This window comes from Mesoplodon mirus (genome assembly GCF_964341445.2).
Source record: "Mesoplodon mirus genome assembly, chromosome: 13".
NCBI lineage: Eukaryota > Metazoa > Chordata > Mammalia > Artiodactyla > Ziphiidae > Mesoplodon > Mesoplodon mirus.
In genome coordinates this window covers 82,430,026-82,448,722 of record NC_138989.1, presented here as the reverse complement: position 1 = coordinate 82,448,722, position 18,697 = coordinate 82,430,026, and the positions used below count along the sequence as shown (strand labels likewise).

The following is an 18,697-nucleotide window of genomic DNA, read 5'->3' as shown; positions in this document are numbered from 1 at the left end:
TCAAACAGAAAATTACAAAATTTGGATTTAGCCTTCATTCTCAATCTCATCACAACTGAAGTGATAAATATGTAATCATGTATGATAGAGGATCGTCAGAGTTATTGAAAGATAGTGTCTGACTCTTGCTTTTGACAACTTTTTCTTAAAAAACATGAAAATTGAAGTGATCAGGAAATATGTAGAGTAAGGGAGAGGAGAGAGATGGACTAAGAAGCTGAGATGAACAGTTCTTGAATAAATACCTTGTAACAGATTCTTTATGTACATTGTGGATGTTTTCATTCTAAGAAATAATTGTAGTTACATAACAGTAAAAGCGAGAGGAAAAAACCCCCTCAATTCGAAATTGACTCGGCATCCACATTTTTTTCCTCTTTAGGAGGACAGATTATTCAGAGAACCATAACTGGATTATTTTTCTAGTTTTTAAAGTGATTCAAAAACTTAAGATAAACCATTTATATTTGAAAAGAGCAAGTTTCTCTTTCAGCAAATAATGCATCAGTAACACAGTAATATATATTTTCTTTTCAGAATTGCCACAGCAACCTGAAATCTTAACGGGATATTTTCCTCAAGACAAAAGTACTTTCCAGCAGATGGAAGTACCTCCGAGACCTATGGGTGTGTATCTACAGGGACGTAGGTCCTGTCTACCTGGGAAATTGGAAATTAATGTACTTTGCCTTATTGTTGTGAAGACATATTGTGGTCAGACTTAAATGTTTAAACACCAAACTGAATGTTTGTTCCCTCAAGTTAGATTAGGATATAGAGTCTAAATGGTGAAACTGTATGTTATTCTAAGTGCCTTTGACCAGCTCTCTAGGCAGTGGTAACGGTGGCCATGGTACTTGGTGCTTATCGAGCCGGGAGTCTTTGTCAAGAGCTGAGCTGTGCACTGTACATGCCACCTCATTAATTCTCCAGATCACTAAGCGGTACTGTCGACCCAGTGACTCAAGCCAGAGGCTCAGGGTCAAGTTTGTTTCCTCATTTATCTTTACTCCAACATTCAGTTGACTGAAGAGTTCTGATTTAGAGCTTCTCTCAGGAATCTCATCCAGGTCTTTTTGCATCTGGTCTCTGGTCGGTCATATGCCGCCTCCTCAAAGAGACCTTCCCGAGGACTCTAGCCAGAGATCACTTTTTATCTACATTTGGTTTTCTTCCTATATGTATTTATTATATTATGTATTCATTTACTTCCTGTTTGTCTCCCTCATTATAAACTTAATGACAGCTGCAAATACTGCTTTACCTGTGTGGGTGTGGGGAACAGTGCCAGAAATGGATTAGGCACTCAGTATGCATTTCTTGAATGAATGAATGAATCTTCTTGGAGTCCCAGTGAGGTTGATATTATTATTAACCCCATCTTACTGGTGAGAACACTGGAGCTTAGAAAGGATAAAACCTTTGTACCAGGTGACACAGTTAGGGCTTGGTTAAGTGAGCGTGTACTTCACATCTTACTGCCTGCATAGTTGAAATAAGGCTGCTTCCAAGGATATATATGCGGACGTCAAGCATCCAATTTAACTCAGTTTGGAGGCCCTCTGTTATAAAAAACGATTTCGTAGAAACTCTCAGGTTGAGTACAGCATAAGAAAGAACAGAAAGCTTGTTCAGCTGTTAAAATACTTTACCTTTCCTTTCTGGAAAAGTTTTGTTAGGCTTATAGGGAGCTTTGGTTTTGACATGGTAGTTCTTTGTGTTTGTGGCTGAGAGGCTTAACTGAGTGACAACGAGAGACATCTGAAGGGAGATATCTGAAGGGAGTGTCTCCAGGGCTGGGCATCATGGGTATTTGAGTGAAGCGGTTGAAACATTCAGGAGGATTGAGATGGTAACATGTTTCTATGTGAGTTGCAGTTTGTGGATTGATGGTGTGGCTTATTTTGGGTACATCTTTATGTGTGCAGTATGAGCCTGTCCTTCCCTTCACCCACCTCTTGTTTTTCCCTTAGAAAGTAAACCCTGCTTTTGTGTTAGCACTTTTGAAGGAAGCAACTGCTATGTTTGAGAATTTAATAATACTATTATCTGAATTTAACAATTCCATGCTCTTTCAGAGCATTTGGCAGAAAGACTACTGGCCATTTGGAAGGGCTTATATGTTGCCACCTTAACCTGTACACTGTGTGTTTAAAAATAATTTGAAGGAAGGTAGTATAAAATTGCATTTGGCTTCTCGGATTTCTTTTAATCTTGTCTGAGCACTGATATTTGATCTTTAATCTTATGGTCTTCAAGTCATCTTCAAAGAGGTTTCAATATCTAACACGATTTAGGATATTTGAACATGACTAATTAAATATAGTATATGATTACGTTTATATCGTTTTTAATTGCTATAGTTAGAGATCTCCAAATGCCAGTTCCTTTTTTGTTTATGTTCTATGTTCTGGTTAGCCACATGGTGAAATAGAAAATTTAATTGATGCTCTAAATGTCATTCAGTATTGGTTTGTGTTTAATACCCTTCTAATAATAATATGTGAGTTCTGTTTAAGTTATGAAAAGAGAGCTCTGCTATTTATTCTGTGAGGGAACAAATTTGCAGCTGATCTTTTTGGTATATTTTAGGGTACTGTAAGCTGTGACTTTATTTGAGGACTTGTTTTAAAGGTGAAGCCTTATTCTGAACATTGTGAGTCTGTCAGCATTGTCTCCTTTGATGCCTTAAGTTTTGCTCTTCCATTAGCAGCAAATCCGACCGTGAAGTGTTTGAAGTTTTCTACCTTCCCTTGGCTCCCCCTGACCACAGCTGATAGGCATGTTCTCTCCTCTAATGAAAGGTATGGTACCTGATGTATTTCAGGTGTTTTGGCTTTTGGTATTGATATTTATAACCATGAAGTCTGAGAGTTATTACTGTACATTTTCATCAGGAAAAAAGATACTGAGTGGCTGTGATAGGTAGCAATGGGAATATATGAATGATTTTCATTATTTCAAAAAACAAGCCAGAAAATTCCTGTTTGCCTTTAATCAGGCTTCACATCAAGTTTCTTTTTTGTGCTTAGAATCCTGTGCACTCCTTGGTGATATGAGTCATCTCTTATTGACCAGATTGCCTGGCCATTGCTTAGACCCTTGGTGGACAAAAATGGAGAAATTAAACGTAAATGCAGTCTTTTTAGTAGACAGTGTATTTCAAAACATGGACTCTGTTAGGAGAAGGTTGGGGACCACTGATCTGATCTGATGTATTGGATTTTATTTGGTCATCACCCCGAAAAGTAGATCGCCAATATCTAGAAGTTTGGAGACCGTTTTAATGTCTAGTTTCACTTTTTGCTGAAACGTAATTTCAGTGAATGCCACATCAAATGAGTTGTCTGCCTTTTTTTTGGTGAGAATCTGAAAAATAAAGACCAACTTCTAGAGTTAGGGCCCAATACAGGGGGATGCTATTAAATGACTTTGGATGATGGCCCTTTTTACTGATGGGCATCAGTAAATTCTCTTGGAATAACATACTGAAGAGGTAGTGTGCACACGGGGATGGGGCAGGGGTGGTGTTGATCTGTCACTTCTGAGTCGGTCGCTAAGGAAGGAGGAGGTATGGTCTCTAGTGGGCGCCTGTGGGTGGTGAACTGTGGGTGGACTGGAGCTGGGCTGAGAGCAGGTTTGGTTTCTTGGGGTGAGAGGTGAACGACTGTGACATCCCTAGGAGGGCACATATTGTCAGAGAAGTTGAGAGGTGTCCTCTCCATGAGATGAGAGGAGTACCAGCTTCATTCCCCTCGAGCAGGGAAGAGCAGTAAGGAATCTAATTCCTGGAATTTAACTCTGTACTTACTAGATCTTCTCTGTCTTATTTCCTGATTCATTCAGCAGATTTCATTGATCTCATTTCATGGCATTGTGATAGTCTTTGGGTATACAGTGGTGGACACTGTGTAGTCCCTGCTCTTGAGGAGGGTCTAGTGGGGCTACGAAGTCAACAGGCAGTTACCGTAGCACAGGTTATGGGCACATGAAAGAGCACACCTACCCCAGGGTTGTTCATTGATTAGGGAGGAGATTTGGGAAGGCTTCCCAGGGCAAGATGTCTTGGCTGAGACCTGAAGGATTGTGAATAGGTTACCTAGAATCTGGTATAGGTAAATTCTTTTTAAAAATAAATAATACTGTATTTTGTGTATTTTGTAGCTCTTTAAGAAGTAGTAACCACACTTTAATCTGGAACACCTGTGAACTGTTGAAAGATGTTATCATGCAAGATTTTCCTGCTGAGATTTTCCTTCAAAGGCCAAAAATTGTTCAGGTGCGTTTCCTCTGTAATAGTTTTAGATTTTGAAACAGGGAAGTTTTTGCAATGAAACACATTTTGCAAAGTAGGAGTCCTTGGGAAGCAAATTTGCCCTACCATATTTAAATAATGAAGTATTTGGTTCTTTAGACCACTTACTCTCTAACTTACTTAGATAGTGGTTGTTCTCCTGATAGGAAGTAGTCTCATTTGACACATGCAGTCCAGTTTGACGACCTTGAACTTACCATTTATGGATCACTTGGGGAGACTAGACCTGGGAAACTGAGGTTGGGCAGCAGTGACCAGTCTTAATAGTTAGAATTGCATCACTTTGGGTATCTAGGCGTTTAAGGCACGGTGCTGGATACTGTGGAAATATGGCAGAGGTGAGCAATGTAGGTGGATTCTTTGCAGTGCAGTTTATTGCATACGTGTATAGTAGAGAGACTGGGATCCCGGGCTGGGATTGTGGTGTATCCACGGCATCTGGTAAGGCTTGGTACCCTTGCTCCGCAATCACGGGGCTGAGATGGGTGCTGGTGAATGGCAACTATGACTTCATACTGTCCCAGCTATGAGTGATAGCAGAGGGAAAGCTGTAAATTATCAAAACATGCAAAATGATTCAGCTGTTGGAGATGTAAGAGGCTTCTTGTGGTTTTTAAAAAGTACTGTGTAACTTAATGTCCTGAATGGGGAATAATTCCTGTGTTCTTCACGATAGGTACTCAACTAACAGTTCAGATATGAGAAACGCTGACTGTTGTATTTACATTTTATCTTACTTTGACCCATCTTCCTGCATTATGCCAAGTCATTTTTGCCCTTTTCTGTTTCTTATGCTTTATAAATATTTGCACCTTACCTTAATTCCTTTGACTGTTCATTTAACCTCACTTAAGCTCCACATCCTTCTTTGAAAGCCGAGCACTTTGTTCCCTTGATCATTTTCATAGCTCTTCTTTATTTCAGAGCCTTTTATCTCTGTTGAAACTGGCCTTTGGAGGAGATGGAAAACATCGCCTGGCATTGCAGTCAGTGTCCTGCTTGCAGCAGCTGTGCACGTATTTAAGAAACAGACTTAACTTTCACCGAGATCCAAGTTTTTTCTCTAGTAAACAAGGTATTTATGTTTATATATTCCTTGGTCACTGGTGGGTTTTGTAGATTCTTCCAAGAACTCCCCATTATATTTACTGTCAGGGTTATTGTGTATACATTTTCACAACATAAATTCCCCATTCCTGAATGTAATCAAATTATAATCTTTGAAAACAAACCGTACGAATGACAGAAGCACTCATGATCCCATCCTCTTTTTTTTGATAAGAGACATTTGCAAGGTGTTTTTCTCCCACGTATGCTGAGTGTTGTTGGGAGCCAAGGACCAGGATTCTGAGTCCAGCTATTCACGTGGGACTTCGGGCATTTTAGCAAGTTATGTGTTGTGTTAAGAAATTGTTTGGTTTGAAAAATACCTATTTGTATTTTATGAAAACTATTTTTATGCAACTTGTGATGTAGGCAGATATTATATGATAGCAGTGCCAGACTTGTCAGGGAAAAAGCACCACCTCATGGCCAAATAGAGTACTAGGCTGGCCTTGTCAAACTAGCATTTACAATTTAGGATTTCTGTGCACTTATGTAATACAATATATATTGAAAGTCGAATATTAAATTACAGTGGTTTGTCATCATGCTTCATAGTTAAGCCCTATTTTGTTGAGAGTTTCACTGATCCTGTGCTACTTGAATATTTATCCTTTATGTTAGCTTTATTATAGACCTCAGGGGGCATGGGGTTTCCTCATTAACATTCTTGAGAGCTTGTGGGTACCCCATATTTCATCAGAAAAAGAGTTATAATGTGGGTAAAAATAGTGGATAAATCAGAAGACTTATTCGTGTATTAAATACATATTTATTTATCACCTACTCTGTGCCAACCGATACTCTAAGGGGTATAACACTGAACAAAACAGATAAGGTCCCCACCTTTACGAGCTTGTATTGTAGAAGGTTGGGACAGGTAGTAAACAAACAAGTTTTTAGATATGAAGTGCTCAAAGGGAATAAGAAGAGTGATGTGGCAGAATGTGACTGGGGATGTGGCTTTCTCGGGTAGGATGGTCAGGGAAGGTATCTGACAGGAGGCAAGCTGAAGTGTGAGAAGGAACCTCCGCTTGAAGAGCGGCAGGAAGAGTACTCCAGGAAGGTCGGAGGCCTCAGCCCTGAGGGCCACACGCTTGAGGAACGAAAATCAGGCTGGTGTGAGTGGAGCGTAGTAAGCAGGCTGGGGGTACAGAGAGGGGAATGGGGTGAGGTCAGAGAGGTGGCCTGGGCCCAGGGTGCAATGGCACTGGCAGACCTCTGTAAGGATTTGATCAGTATATTCGCAGTATTGTGCGAGCCCCACCATCATCTGTTTCCAAACCTTTGTCATCATCCTAAGTGGAAGCTCTGTAACCATTAAGCAGCTCTCCCCATTTCCCCTTCCCTCTGCAGCCCCCGGTAATCTCTCGTCTATTTTCTGTCTAGGTCCCTAGACAGAGAGCGGGATTGTACAGTATTCATCTGGCTTATCTCACTTAGCGTAATGTTTTCAAAGTTCACCTATGTTGTAGCACGTGTCAGAACTTCATTTTTACGGCCGAATGACATTCCACTGTATGTACACACCACATTGTATTTATGTATTCATCTGTTGGTAGGCGTGGGGCTTGTTCCCACCTTTTGACTGTTAGGAGTGATGCCGCGGTGAACGCTGGCATATCTGTTTGAGCCTCTGCTTTCGATTCTTTAGGTGTTTACCAGAGCAGAACTGCTGGGCCATACGTTGATTCTACGTTTAGCTTTCTGAGGGACCGCCAAACGTGTCCCACGGCGGCTGCGCCGTTTGACATTCCCACCAGCAGCGTATGAGGCTTCCAGTTTCACCACAGCCTCGCCCAAACTTGTTTCTTTTTCTTTCTTTCTTTTTTGTTAACTGTAATCCTCCTAGTAGGTATGAGGTGGTATCTCGTGATTTTGATTTGCATTTCCATAATGACTAGTGACTCTCTAGTGACTTTTCACGTGTTTACTGGCCATTCTTATATCTTTGGAGAAATGTCTATTAAAGTTTTTTGCCCATTGTTAAATTGGGATGGTTGACTTCTTGTTTTTCACTGTTGAGTTTTGGGAGTTATTTATATATCCTGGATACTAAATCCTTATCAGGTATATGATTTGCAGATATTTTCTCCCATTCTGTAGGTTGTTACTTTCTTTGTTTTTTTTTTTGAAGATCTATTTATTATTTACTTTGTTTATTTTTGGGTGCGTTGGGTCTTCGTCAAGGCACTCGGGATCTTTGTTGAGGCATGCGGGATCTTTTGTTGTGGCGCACAGGCTTCCCTTTAGTTGTCACGTGCAGGTTTTCTCTCCTCTAGCAGTGGTGTGCAGGTTTTCTCTCTCTAGCAGTGGTACATGGGCTCCAGGGCCCGTGGGCTCTGTAGTTTATGGCACGCAGGCTCTCTAGTTGAGGTGCACAAGCTCAGTAGTTGTGGCGTGTGGGCTTAGTTGCCCCACGGTATGTGGGATCTTAGCTCCTGGACTAGGGGTTGAACCTGCGTCCCCTGCATTATAAGGCAGATTCTTTACCACTGGGCCACCAGGGAAGTCCCGGTTGTTACTTTCTTGTTAATGTCCTTTGACGTATGAAAGTTTTAAATTTTGTTGAAGTCCAATTTATCTCTGTTTTCTTTGGTTGTTTGTGTTTTTGGTGTCATGTCTAAAAATTTATTGCCAAATCCAAGGTCATGAGGATCCACCCCTATGTTTTCCGCTAAGAGCTTTACAGTTTTAACTCATATTTAGGTTGTCAATACATTTTGAGTTAAGTTTTGCACAAGGTTTGAGGTAGGGTCTCTGGGACGGTTTTAAGTGGGAGGGTGCATGATTCGGTCTCTAATGTTGTAAGTGAACAGTGTTGGCTAAAAGGTTCCGTGTAGTCAGGTCAATTAGACATGAACCTAAATGTGCTAAGGGAGTACTGCAGAAAAGGTTGACTTTTACTTTTACCTCATAGAAGCATTTATACTATCTTAATTTTGTTAATTTTTTTTCCTGAAGAATGACAAGAACTACATAATCAGTAATCTGTCTCTACCAAGGAATAATTTTATTCTTTTTTTTCTCCCCCAGATACAGTTTCCCAAAATTCTTCTTTGTCTTATTGTCATGAAGCAAGAGTCACTCATCATTCCCAGAATCCTTCTCCAGGAAGCAGCAGCCCTCGGCCTTCTGTGGTGGGACGCACAGGCCAGCGACCCAGAGGAGACGGCCAGGACTGGGACGCCGCATCTTCCAGGTGACTGTAGGAAAGCCAGGTTAACTTGTGTGTGTGTTTCAGTTTTAGAGGGAGATTGTTGTTTTGCTCTTTCGTCTTTTCTTAACACAGGTATTGGCCTTGTGTTAAACCAGTGACTTTCATACTTTTTTGACCATGACCCCCAGTAAGAAATAAGTATTATACTGCAACTTGGTACTCAGTACACAGACATATACTCTGTGTATGTGTGCGTGTGCATCTGTGTGTGTCCACTGAAACAAAATGTTCACAAAATTGTTCTCTCATTCTGTGTTACACAGTGCATTTCTATTTCATAAAAAAAATGGTGATTCTGACCCACTGAATTGTTTTTAGCAGCCACAAGTGGAGTGTGATCTAGTTTAAAAGCATAGTTTTAAATGCTAGATACTTTTTGATAACATTTTAAGCCCACTTTTGTAAGTTTAATCATAATTTAGATGCATTGGTGTTTACTATTAAAGGGAATGATTGGAGAATCTATAAAACAAAGTCCCCTTCAAGGTGCACAGTTACGGTATTTTATTTGTTGGTGTAAAGAAAGATATTTATATATCTAGTTTTCTTAAAGGCATTGGCATGGTATTTGTGTGTTACCTCATTAGGCTACAAGCATCTTAAAACCTCTTTTTAAAAAAAATTTATTTATTTTATTTTTATTTATTTTTGGCTGTGTTGGGTCTGCGTTGCTGTGCGTGGGCTTTCTCTAGTTGTGGTGAGCAGGGGCTACTTTTTTTTTTTATTAGTTTCTGCTTTATAACAAAGTGAATCAGTCATACATATACAACTGTTCCCACATCCCTTCCCTCCTGTGTCTCCCTCCCTCCCACCCTCCCCATCCCACCCCTCCAGGCGGTCACAAAGCACCGAGCGGATCTCCCTGTGCCATGTGGCTGCTTCCCACTATCTATCTACCTTACGTTTGGTACTGTATATATGTCCATGCCTCTCTTTCGCTTTGAGGGACTACTTTTTGTTGTGGTGTGTGGGCTTCTCGTCGTGGTGGCTTCTGTTGTTCTGGAGCACGGGCTCTAGGTGCGTGGGCTTCAGTAGTTGTGGCACACGAACTCAGCAGTTGTGGCGCACAGGCTTTATTGCTCCGCGGCACGTGGGATCTTCCCGGACCAGGGCTGGAACCCGTTTCCCCTGTGTTGGCAGGCGGATTCTTAACCACTGCGCCACCAGAGAAGTTCTTAAAAAGCTCTTTTTAAGTCTTTTCTTCAGTGTCATTCTGCTAAATGCTCAGTGAGACCAGCACTTGTCTGTTGGCTTGATTTTTCTCTTGTGACGTGGCTACTGCTGCTCCAGGCTAACACTGACTCAGGCTTGCTGCATGTTTGGTGTTACGTTAAGTGCTTCGTGTGCTTTGCCTCCCGTGGTAGTCCTCATAACAGTCCTATAATAGAATTGGTATTATTATTATCATCATTTTATAGAAAAGCCTGAGGTTTGGAGAGGCTGGGAGCCAAGCCCCAGTTTATACAGCTGGTGAAGAGCGAGGCAGGGGTGTGGGCAGGGGTGTGGACGGGGCAGGGGTGTGGGCAGTATATGGTCCGGGAGCCTGTGCTCCTCGTCCTTACGGGGTGGCTGGTGTCGATCAGGTGTGGTTTTTCCCTTTACCTCATTCTCTGAGCTATATCTAGTGTGCTACGTGCTTGTAGATGTTCACTCCTGAGTGAACGTCCTCCTGGGCCCTTTCAGAGTTTGAGAGAAGCCCAGCTCATTTCCATATTTTGGGATGCTTGGCTTATTGGAATTGAAGAAATGACAAAATGTATTAAAATTTGGGAGTTTTACATGTTCAGTAGTGTGAGTGCATCTCTGTGATTCAGCTTCAATGGTGGATAACATCAAAAGTCAACATTTTGAGGTGCTCTATAAATGTGAAGTTCAAGCCTTTCTATAGCACTTTTATCCCCACCCCACTCGTTTACACCCAAGGTAAAATTTTTTTATAAAGTAAGCCAAGAAGGGATGTTCTATTTTGGGGTACATTTTCAAAATCATATGATGTTGACTGTACTAAATAAAGTAATCCATTTCTCATCATGTTTTTCTGGCATTTTCTAGAATTCTTCAGTTGCTAACATTGGCTTACTTAGAACATTTGGTGAAAATCACAGAAAATCTAGGAAACCATACGAACTATTTAGTTTTGCCTTTATAAGTTACAGAAGAACTTTGCTATGAATCTGTTTGCTTTCCTTTAGAAATGGATGGGTTATCAGTTTTCATGCTGATTGCTGCTATAGGAATGTTGACACGTTTGGAGAACATCAGTTTGAAAAGCAACATAAAAAAAGCATTCTTGGTTTCACTTACAATTTTGAGTCATCTTTATGGAATTTAATCTCATAAATTTGTCAAGGTTTCTGTAAATCTGACCAGAATTGTTTCATGGAGCAATATAATTGTGCACGGTATGAGTCTCCTAATATGCCAGGCAGCAGCTATGCAGTAAATCTGTTTGGGGGCCGTTTCCATACTCAAGGTTTATTGTTATCCTTGTCTACTTTACAGTGGAAGTAGTAGTCACGCTCATGTCAACTCAGGGGTCTCCCTCCCTTCCCCTTTGGACATGGTGCACCTGGACCTGCCAGAGCTGGAGGCTGAGGACACGCTAGAGCTGCGATTTCAGCAGCTGAGCCTGCCCCAGCTCTGCGTCTCCATCCTGGAGTCTGCCGTTCCTCTCTTAAGAACAGGTTGGTTGTCCTTGAAGTCAGAGTTCCTTTTGTATACTTGGTGTTGTTTTGTCTATTTTCTAGGACTCTTAATTTTTCTCATTTTTGCTTTCTATCTGTCTTAGGACCTTTAAAATCTGGATTTACTTACCTTTTTTTGGGGTACAGATTCCTAAGAACTTAGTAAGGTCTTTATTATGTCTTAATTAAACGCGGGTGCCATGGAGCACTGTTCAGATAGAGTATCGCCTTCCATTTCTGGCCTTTTATTGCACAGACTTCTATTTGTGTGTGGCTATTTTGAAGGTAAGCACTGAAAAAACAATGCAACTGGAGTAAGTTAGAGAAGATGGGCTGGCATAAATAGACCAGAATAAAACACTCTGGCTTTTGCTCTTTAGACATTTTTTGAGTTGCTTTCGGTTGTTCACTCCTCCTACTCAGTTTTTTTTTTTTTTTTTTTTTTTTGCGGTACGCGGGCCTCTCACCGCTGTGGCCTCTCCTGTTGCGGAGCACAGGCTCCGGACACGCAGGCTCAGCGGCCATGGCTCACGGGCCCAGCCGCTCCGTGGCATGTGGGATCTTCCCGGACCGGGGCACGAACCCGTATCCCCTGCATTGGCAGGTGGACTCTCAACCACTGCGCCCCCAGGGAAGCCCTCCTACTCAGTTTTTACTTGAGCTATGAAACATGTTAAAAACCATAACAAACCCAACACTGGATTTGTACCTTTGCAATAATTTCTTTTTCTTAAAAAACAAAACAAAACTCAGAAAACCCAAACGTTCTGGAGTTACATTTTCTCTCAGATGTGCTGGGTCAGTTTGCAAAGATGTACTGCAGTATATACACTGGGATGTAGTTGTGATTCTAGTGGAGGGTGATGAGAAGGATAACAATATGGCCGATGTCCAAGAGAGTCTAGTAATCAAACAGGTTACCACGCATTGAGTACCTGCTGTGCTCGGCCCCCGGATGTGGTCTTGTGCACATCATTCTGTGCACGCCTCGCACCAACCCATTTTATACATCCCTTAGTGGTAATTACTGCTTTTCTCCCTGTTTTACAATGTGGAAGCTGAGGTTTAGAGTGCTTTAGAAACTTATCCAAAGTCAAATAGTGAAGAACAGAGGCTTGAACTACGGTTCTGGGACCAGAGTCCATGCATTTTGCAAGGTAAAGAAAGGTTTGGAATAAATAATGATTTTTATTCTCTAAATATATACATTTTAAGTAGTTGATAAACTTGTCAAAATATAAATACAAGATAAACAGGTTTTGCTTTTTTTTGTTTATACTGGCTGAGTAAAAAATCTGTCCCATGCTGATGGTTCTTTAAGTCTTATGGCTATTTTTTGCCTGCTTGGAAGTGATAGGGAGGAAGGCAGGAGGTAGGTGTATATTTGGGAACATTAACAATTTTTTTTATTCTGAAGAAAACTCTATACCTTAACTTCTCACTGACTGAAGAACTCTGCTTCCAGGAGTGAGGAATACATATTAATTCATGTACTAATAATGTGACACGAAGGAAGATCTGAACTTCGGCATCATCAAGTGTATATGTTTGTCTGCATGGTATACTGAGGAGAACAGTTTTAGATTTAATGATTTTGCATTTAACCTTTTCTTAATTTGCTGTAAAAAGTCAGATTGATAATTATACAGCTGTATCATGGTACATAAAATTTTCTAAATGTTCTCTTGCCCTTTTGTGGAAAATTATTGCATAATTTGCATTTGTGCAGTGTCGTAAGAGATTTCAAAGAGAATTTGCTCCAGCTGTTCTCATGAAACAACTAATCTAGACCCTTATGATCTGGTAGTTTGTTTTACTTTTATTCATTAGAAATTGACCTTTGGTATGTGGGATAGGAAAGTCTTGATTGAACATTCACCTTACTTAGAATTATGGGTGGTGGAATTCCTTTGTTATTCTATTTCTGTGGAGAAAGGAGATTGCTCACGTGGGTGTGACTCTGACAGCACAGTTTCCTCCGGAATGTTTTTAGAGTTTAAGGTGAGTGTAGGTTTCCCAGGTAACTCCTGTGTAGGAAACTACTAATTCATGACAGGGCTTAAGCCTTCTAGTCCTAAGTGGGAAATTTATTAGACTGCATCTTCTCAACTAAACCTGTGCTTTGTCACCTATTACACGTAACATGGATGGTCTCTGAATCTGAATCTGAAAAGTTATTTTAATCTATTTCACAGTGCTTTTAGTTAGATTTTTGTTATACTCTTCCTGAGTATCTTTCCCACTTATGAGCACATTTGATTTTTTGTAGTTAAATAGTGTTATGATCGAAACAGAAGTCTAATGGTGATTGTATATTGTGACTTCCCTATTCGTCTCTTTTAAACAATTCTAAAAACATCAAAAAATAAAAATAAAAAGAGAATAGGAATTTGGGGGCATTAGCTAACCAGAAGATTGAGCAATATGATATTCAGCTTTATTTGAATTAACTTTTTTTTTCTTCTCTCTCTCTCTTATTTGTATTCCTAGGTAGTAGACAAATGATAATAAGAGTTCTGGAATTGCTTGCAGAGGATATGGTACTCACTGGTGAAGCGATTTCACCAGATATCTGGGATGACAGCAGTCTTTTTGCTATAGATATGGTGAGAATCAAGGTTTCCCTTGGGATGCGGGTAATAATATTAGTATTTTAGTTTATCTTGGTCCTTTTAAGCTGGTTTCATTGTCTCATTAGTCTTTGAAAACTTTCTTTGTTTTAGACACAGTAGATCCCAGGCTTATTTTGCGCATAGTCTGGAATAGGCCATTTCTCCAGAGATTCTGGTTACTTTTAATGGGGGAAATGTATATCAAGACCAGAAACAGGCCATTAGGGCTGCTTGTAGTTATGGTGATATCATTCTTTCCCTTCAGGAATAGAACTAGGAAATCTGTATTTAAAAAAAACTCATGCATTCAGACTGCTACTTCTGAGTTTACACTTGTATTTCTTTGCTTGGACTTTATTGCCCTTCATAGATTCTTAGCAACATCAACATAATTGCTTATGAGTTTTAACCTTCAGCATAAAGTAAGTAATTTCACAGTAGCAGTATTAGTATCACTGTGGTCAATAACTAATAAAGTTCAAGATTTTCTTGCAGTTCTTTTTGACTTAGACTAAATCTCACTAAGTACATAAAGTCAAAATTCTGTGCCTTAAAGTCACTCAAAAGAATTATTTTCTCTGTTACCAATTCAGTATACAGTTAGATTTTTGTTTCAATTTGTTTTCATCTTTGGGAATTGTTTTCTCTTCATAAAAGTGTAACTCAGGGATGTCTCCCTGCCATCCTGTTTTCTAGTTTATTTTTTCCATTTTTATTTTAGTTTTTGCAAATGTAAGAAAATAAATACATAGATTCTTATTCCCTCTCTCACATCTTACATAAAAGGTGGTATATCATATACAGTTTCATACCTTGTTTTTACAACGTAAGAGTAAATCCTGTATAGTAATTAGACTTATTGTTGTGACCATTATGTATAGAAATATTGAATCACTATGTTGTGTAAGTCAGTTATTCTTCAAAAACAAGCAAAGAAACGAACTCAGAGAAAAAAAAAATCAGATTTGTGATTAACAGAGGTGGGAATTGGGGAGAGGGGGAATTGAATGAAGGTGATCAAAGGTACAGATTTCCAGTTTTAAGATGAATAAGTACTAGGATGTAATGCAGAACTGCTGTGTGTTATGTATGAAAGTTGCTAAGAGAGTAAATCCTGAGGGTCTCATCACAAGGAAAGGAAACTTTTTTTCTGTCTCTCTAATGTTGTTTCTATATGAGATGATGGATGTTCACCAAACTTAACGTGGTCATCATTTCATAATGTATGTAAGTCAGATCATTAAGCTCTGCACTTTAAACTTACACAGTGCTATATGTCAACTATATCTCAATAAAACTGGGAGAGAAAAGAATGCATCCTGGATAGATGGATGGATGTAAATGTAGGCATGGAGATTATTCCACGTTCATACGTGGAGATCTTCATTCTTTATTTCAGGCTGCGAGTGCTTCATTGTATATTTATTCACTCAATAAACATGTTAATAGACATAATTGCTAACAAAAATTATGTGAAATGAGTAATGTGCATTTTAAAAAATTAATTAATTATTTTTGGCTGCGTTGGGTCTTCATCGCTGTGCACGGGCTTTCTCTAGTTGTGGCGAGTGGGGGCTACTCTTCGTTGCGGTGTGCAGGCTTCTCATTGCGGTGGCTTCTCGTTGCAGAGCATGGGCTCTAGGCGTGCGGGCTTCAGTAGTTGTGGCATGTGGGTTTCAGTAGTTGTGGTTTGCGGGCTCTAGAGCGCAGGCTCTGTACTTGTGGCACACAGGCTTAGTTCCTCCGCGGCATGTGGGATCTTCCCGGACCAGGGCTTGAACCCGTGTCCCCTGCATTGGCAGGCAGATTCTTAACCACTGTGCCACCAGGGAAGCCCTCCCCCAATTTTTTTTTCTCCCTTTTTTTTCTTTTGCGGTACGCGGGCCTCTCACCGCCGTGGCCTCTCCCGCTGCGGAGAACAGGCTCCGGACGCACAGGCTCAGCGGCCATGGCTCACGGGCCCAGCTGCTCTGCGGCATGTGGGATCTTCCCGGACCGGGGCACAAACCTGTGTCCCCTGCATCGGCAGGTGGACTCTCAACCACACCAATTTTTTTTATCTACACAAATCTTTTGAAAAGAAACACAACTGAAACATTTTACAGTAGGTGTAATATATTGTTTCAAGTCCTACAATTTATTTATAAAATAGGGATAATAGTTCTTATCTTAGTTTTTCGTTAGTCCTTAAGGTTATCACATTATTCTGTAGTACTTTTAGAACATTTTCACATATTGAAGGTTTTCAGCAAGTGAGTTTTCCTTGAGAAGTGTGAAGAATGTTTTATCAGTTGCTTCTTAAAATAGCTCAAGTTTCTTGGCCAGAACATTTATCTGTAAAAGTTAGTCATTCATTTTTAACTTTTGGCTGCTGATCTTTTATGATTCAATGAATTATTTTTACTTTAAAGGTTAAATCTGTTGTGCAAGTGCCAATTGGTATGTTAGAAATGTTAATTAGTACTGCTGGAAATTATATTTGACTTATTTATTTAAAAGAATAAATGCTTCCTAGGAAAAATCTCACCCCTTTGGGCTATATATTAATAGAAGCAGACAATTAAGTAGAATTCCTTAATGTCCCTACTTTTGTGAGGTTTACACAGAAGGCAGAAGCATATTTTTGTCGTGTCATTAAAGGAACCAAGTAATAAATGTTGACCAATTCAGTAATTGAATGCCTGTAGATATGTTATCAATTCTCTAGATCTTTCCAAATAGTGCTAATAGCATTCATGTCTGGAATTCCATAACTCAGTTTATGTAAGCATAGTCAAAGAAATTTTTTCTCCATAAATTGAATATTTTTATTTCACTCGAAGTAAACAAAAGAAAAAATATTTTCACTGAAATTATATTCTGTTAAAATAAAAATTTTTTTGGTAAGCACTTGTAAAAGTTAGGATGACCTGAAGTATGTCATCCCTTTTTTGCCTACCTATGAAATTAAGTTTGTTTTTTCCTTATTCACATGGTAAGTTAGGTTCACGGGAGTAAGGCTCTTTTCCTCATGCCAGATAACCCCAGACTCTTGGGGCTGTTTTCTGTTCATGTTTTGCCTTTCTTCTTTCTGTCACTGCTGTCACTCAGTGTCATGAAGAGCAGTCTTTTCTCCTTCTTTATGACTCATTCCTTCTAAATTCCCATCTGACCAGCTGTGAGGTAGTAACTTAGATTTCCAGGCATGTTGGAAGAATTGCTGGTTGAAGTTCAAGTGAAGTTGAGAGGATTATGAAAGTTTCTAGAGAGAAGGGCTTTGGTATCCAGTAAGGGCTCGAGAAGGGTAATTGAACCAGATTGTGAATTTATAATTGGCTGAGTGACATCGCTAATTAGCGTATGCTTTTTCTGCTATGCCACCAGTCCAGAGACAGGTATTTTTAGTTCACCAAACATTCTTTGATTGCTTATTATATGCTAGTGATAAACGGAATAGTGCCTGCCATATCAGTAAACAAAGGATGTCACAGTCATCAGCGATTGCAGCCACCTCCGATGGTGAGCTGGTGAGCGGTGAGGAAACTCAGGAAGGAAAAGAATACCTGCCATCTAGCAGCCATCAGACTGCAATGATTTCAGTGAGCCCAGACTCTTGCATCTTCCCGTGCGCAGAAAAGCGCTAAATTCCTTAACTTGAGATATCTGGTTTTCTTTAATTAACAGTAATCTTTTGACATTCAGACTCCCTGCCCTTTGTTACAAAACTCCCAAGTACCCTAGCTCCCCACCTCGCCTCCACGGAGCAGTTCGCTCAGGGTTACTTGAGATGCGGCCTCCCGGGCTTGAGGTCCTACAAATTCCCGCTGAATAAAACATAACTCTCAACTTTTAGGTTGTGAATAATTTTTTAGTCGACCCTGGGCCCTGGGGGTGCAAGATGAATAAGCAGCAATTCTTTTCACTCTTGTGGGAGATAGATTAAAAGTTGACTGTATTCCCCATGCTGTGCATTTCATCCCCATGACTCATTTATTTTGAAATTTGCAGTTTGTACCTCTTAATCTCTCTCACCTACTTCACTCATTCCCCCCCTCCCTTCCCCTCTGGCAGCTACCTGATAAGTGATAAGTGAAATATGATAAGTGAAATCATACGTTTTTTGTCTTTCTCTATCTGCCTTATTTCACTTAGCATAATACTTTCTGGGTCCATCTGTGTTGTCACAAAGATTTCATTCTTTTTTATGGCTGATTAATAGTCCATTGTATGTATATGTGTGTGTATGTTTGTTTACCCATATGCGACATCTTCTTTATCCATTCATCTGTCGATGGTCACTTAGGTTGTTTCCATATCTTGGCTGAAGTAACTAGAGCTGCTTTAAACATTGGGGGGCACGTCTCTTTGAATTGGTGTTTTCATTTTCTTTGGATATAAACCCAGGAGTGGAATTGTTGGATTATACAGTAATTCTCTTTTTAGTTTTTTGAGGAATCTCCATGCTTTTTTCTATGGCGGCTGCATCGATTTACATTCCCACCAACAGCATACAGGGGATCCCTTTTCTCCATATCCTTGTCAACATTTGTATTAGTGGTCTTTTTGTTGATAGCCATTCTGATAGGTGTGAGGTGATATCTCGCTGTTGTTCTGATTTGCATTTCTCTGACTAGTAATGTTGAGTATCTTCTCATGTGCCAAGGGTGCTTTGAAAACACTCCCAGCCGAGAATCTCAGGGAGGGCTTTTTGTAAATCGTGACTGAATTGAGTTTAAATTCCAAATACGATTTGGCTAAGAAAGTAAAGGTAGGGCTTTTTGTC

The 18,697-nt window shown here is 40.0% G+C and overlaps 1 protein-coding gene across 4 annotated transcripts in view; it reads left to right on the top strand.

Annotated features, from left to right (window-relative positions):
* RTTN (rotatin) overlaps nt 1–18,697 on the top strand; it is a 176,044-nt gene that overhangs the window by 3,120 nt on the left and 154,227 nt on the right. For 3 of the 4 annotated variants that reach the window (XM_082641618.1, XM_082641620.1, XM_082641617.1), the window contains exons 4-10: nt 538–627; nt 2,711–2,804; nt 4,165–4,279; nt 5,240–5,390; nt 8,456–8,621; nt 11,142–11,323; nt 13,814–13,929. In XM_082641618.1, the coding sequence (XP_082497744.1) occupies nt 538–627; nt 2,711–2,804; nt 4,165–4,279; nt 5,240–5,390; nt 8,456–8,621; nt 11,142–11,323; nt 13,814–13,929 (914 nt within the window). The remainder of the gene's footprint in view (nt 1–537; nt 628–2,710; nt 2,805–4,164; nt 4,280–5,239; nt 5,391–8,455; nt 8,622–11,141; nt 11,324–13,813; nt 13,930–18,697) is intronic. The other variant, XM_082641619.1, reaches the window with a different exon arrangement.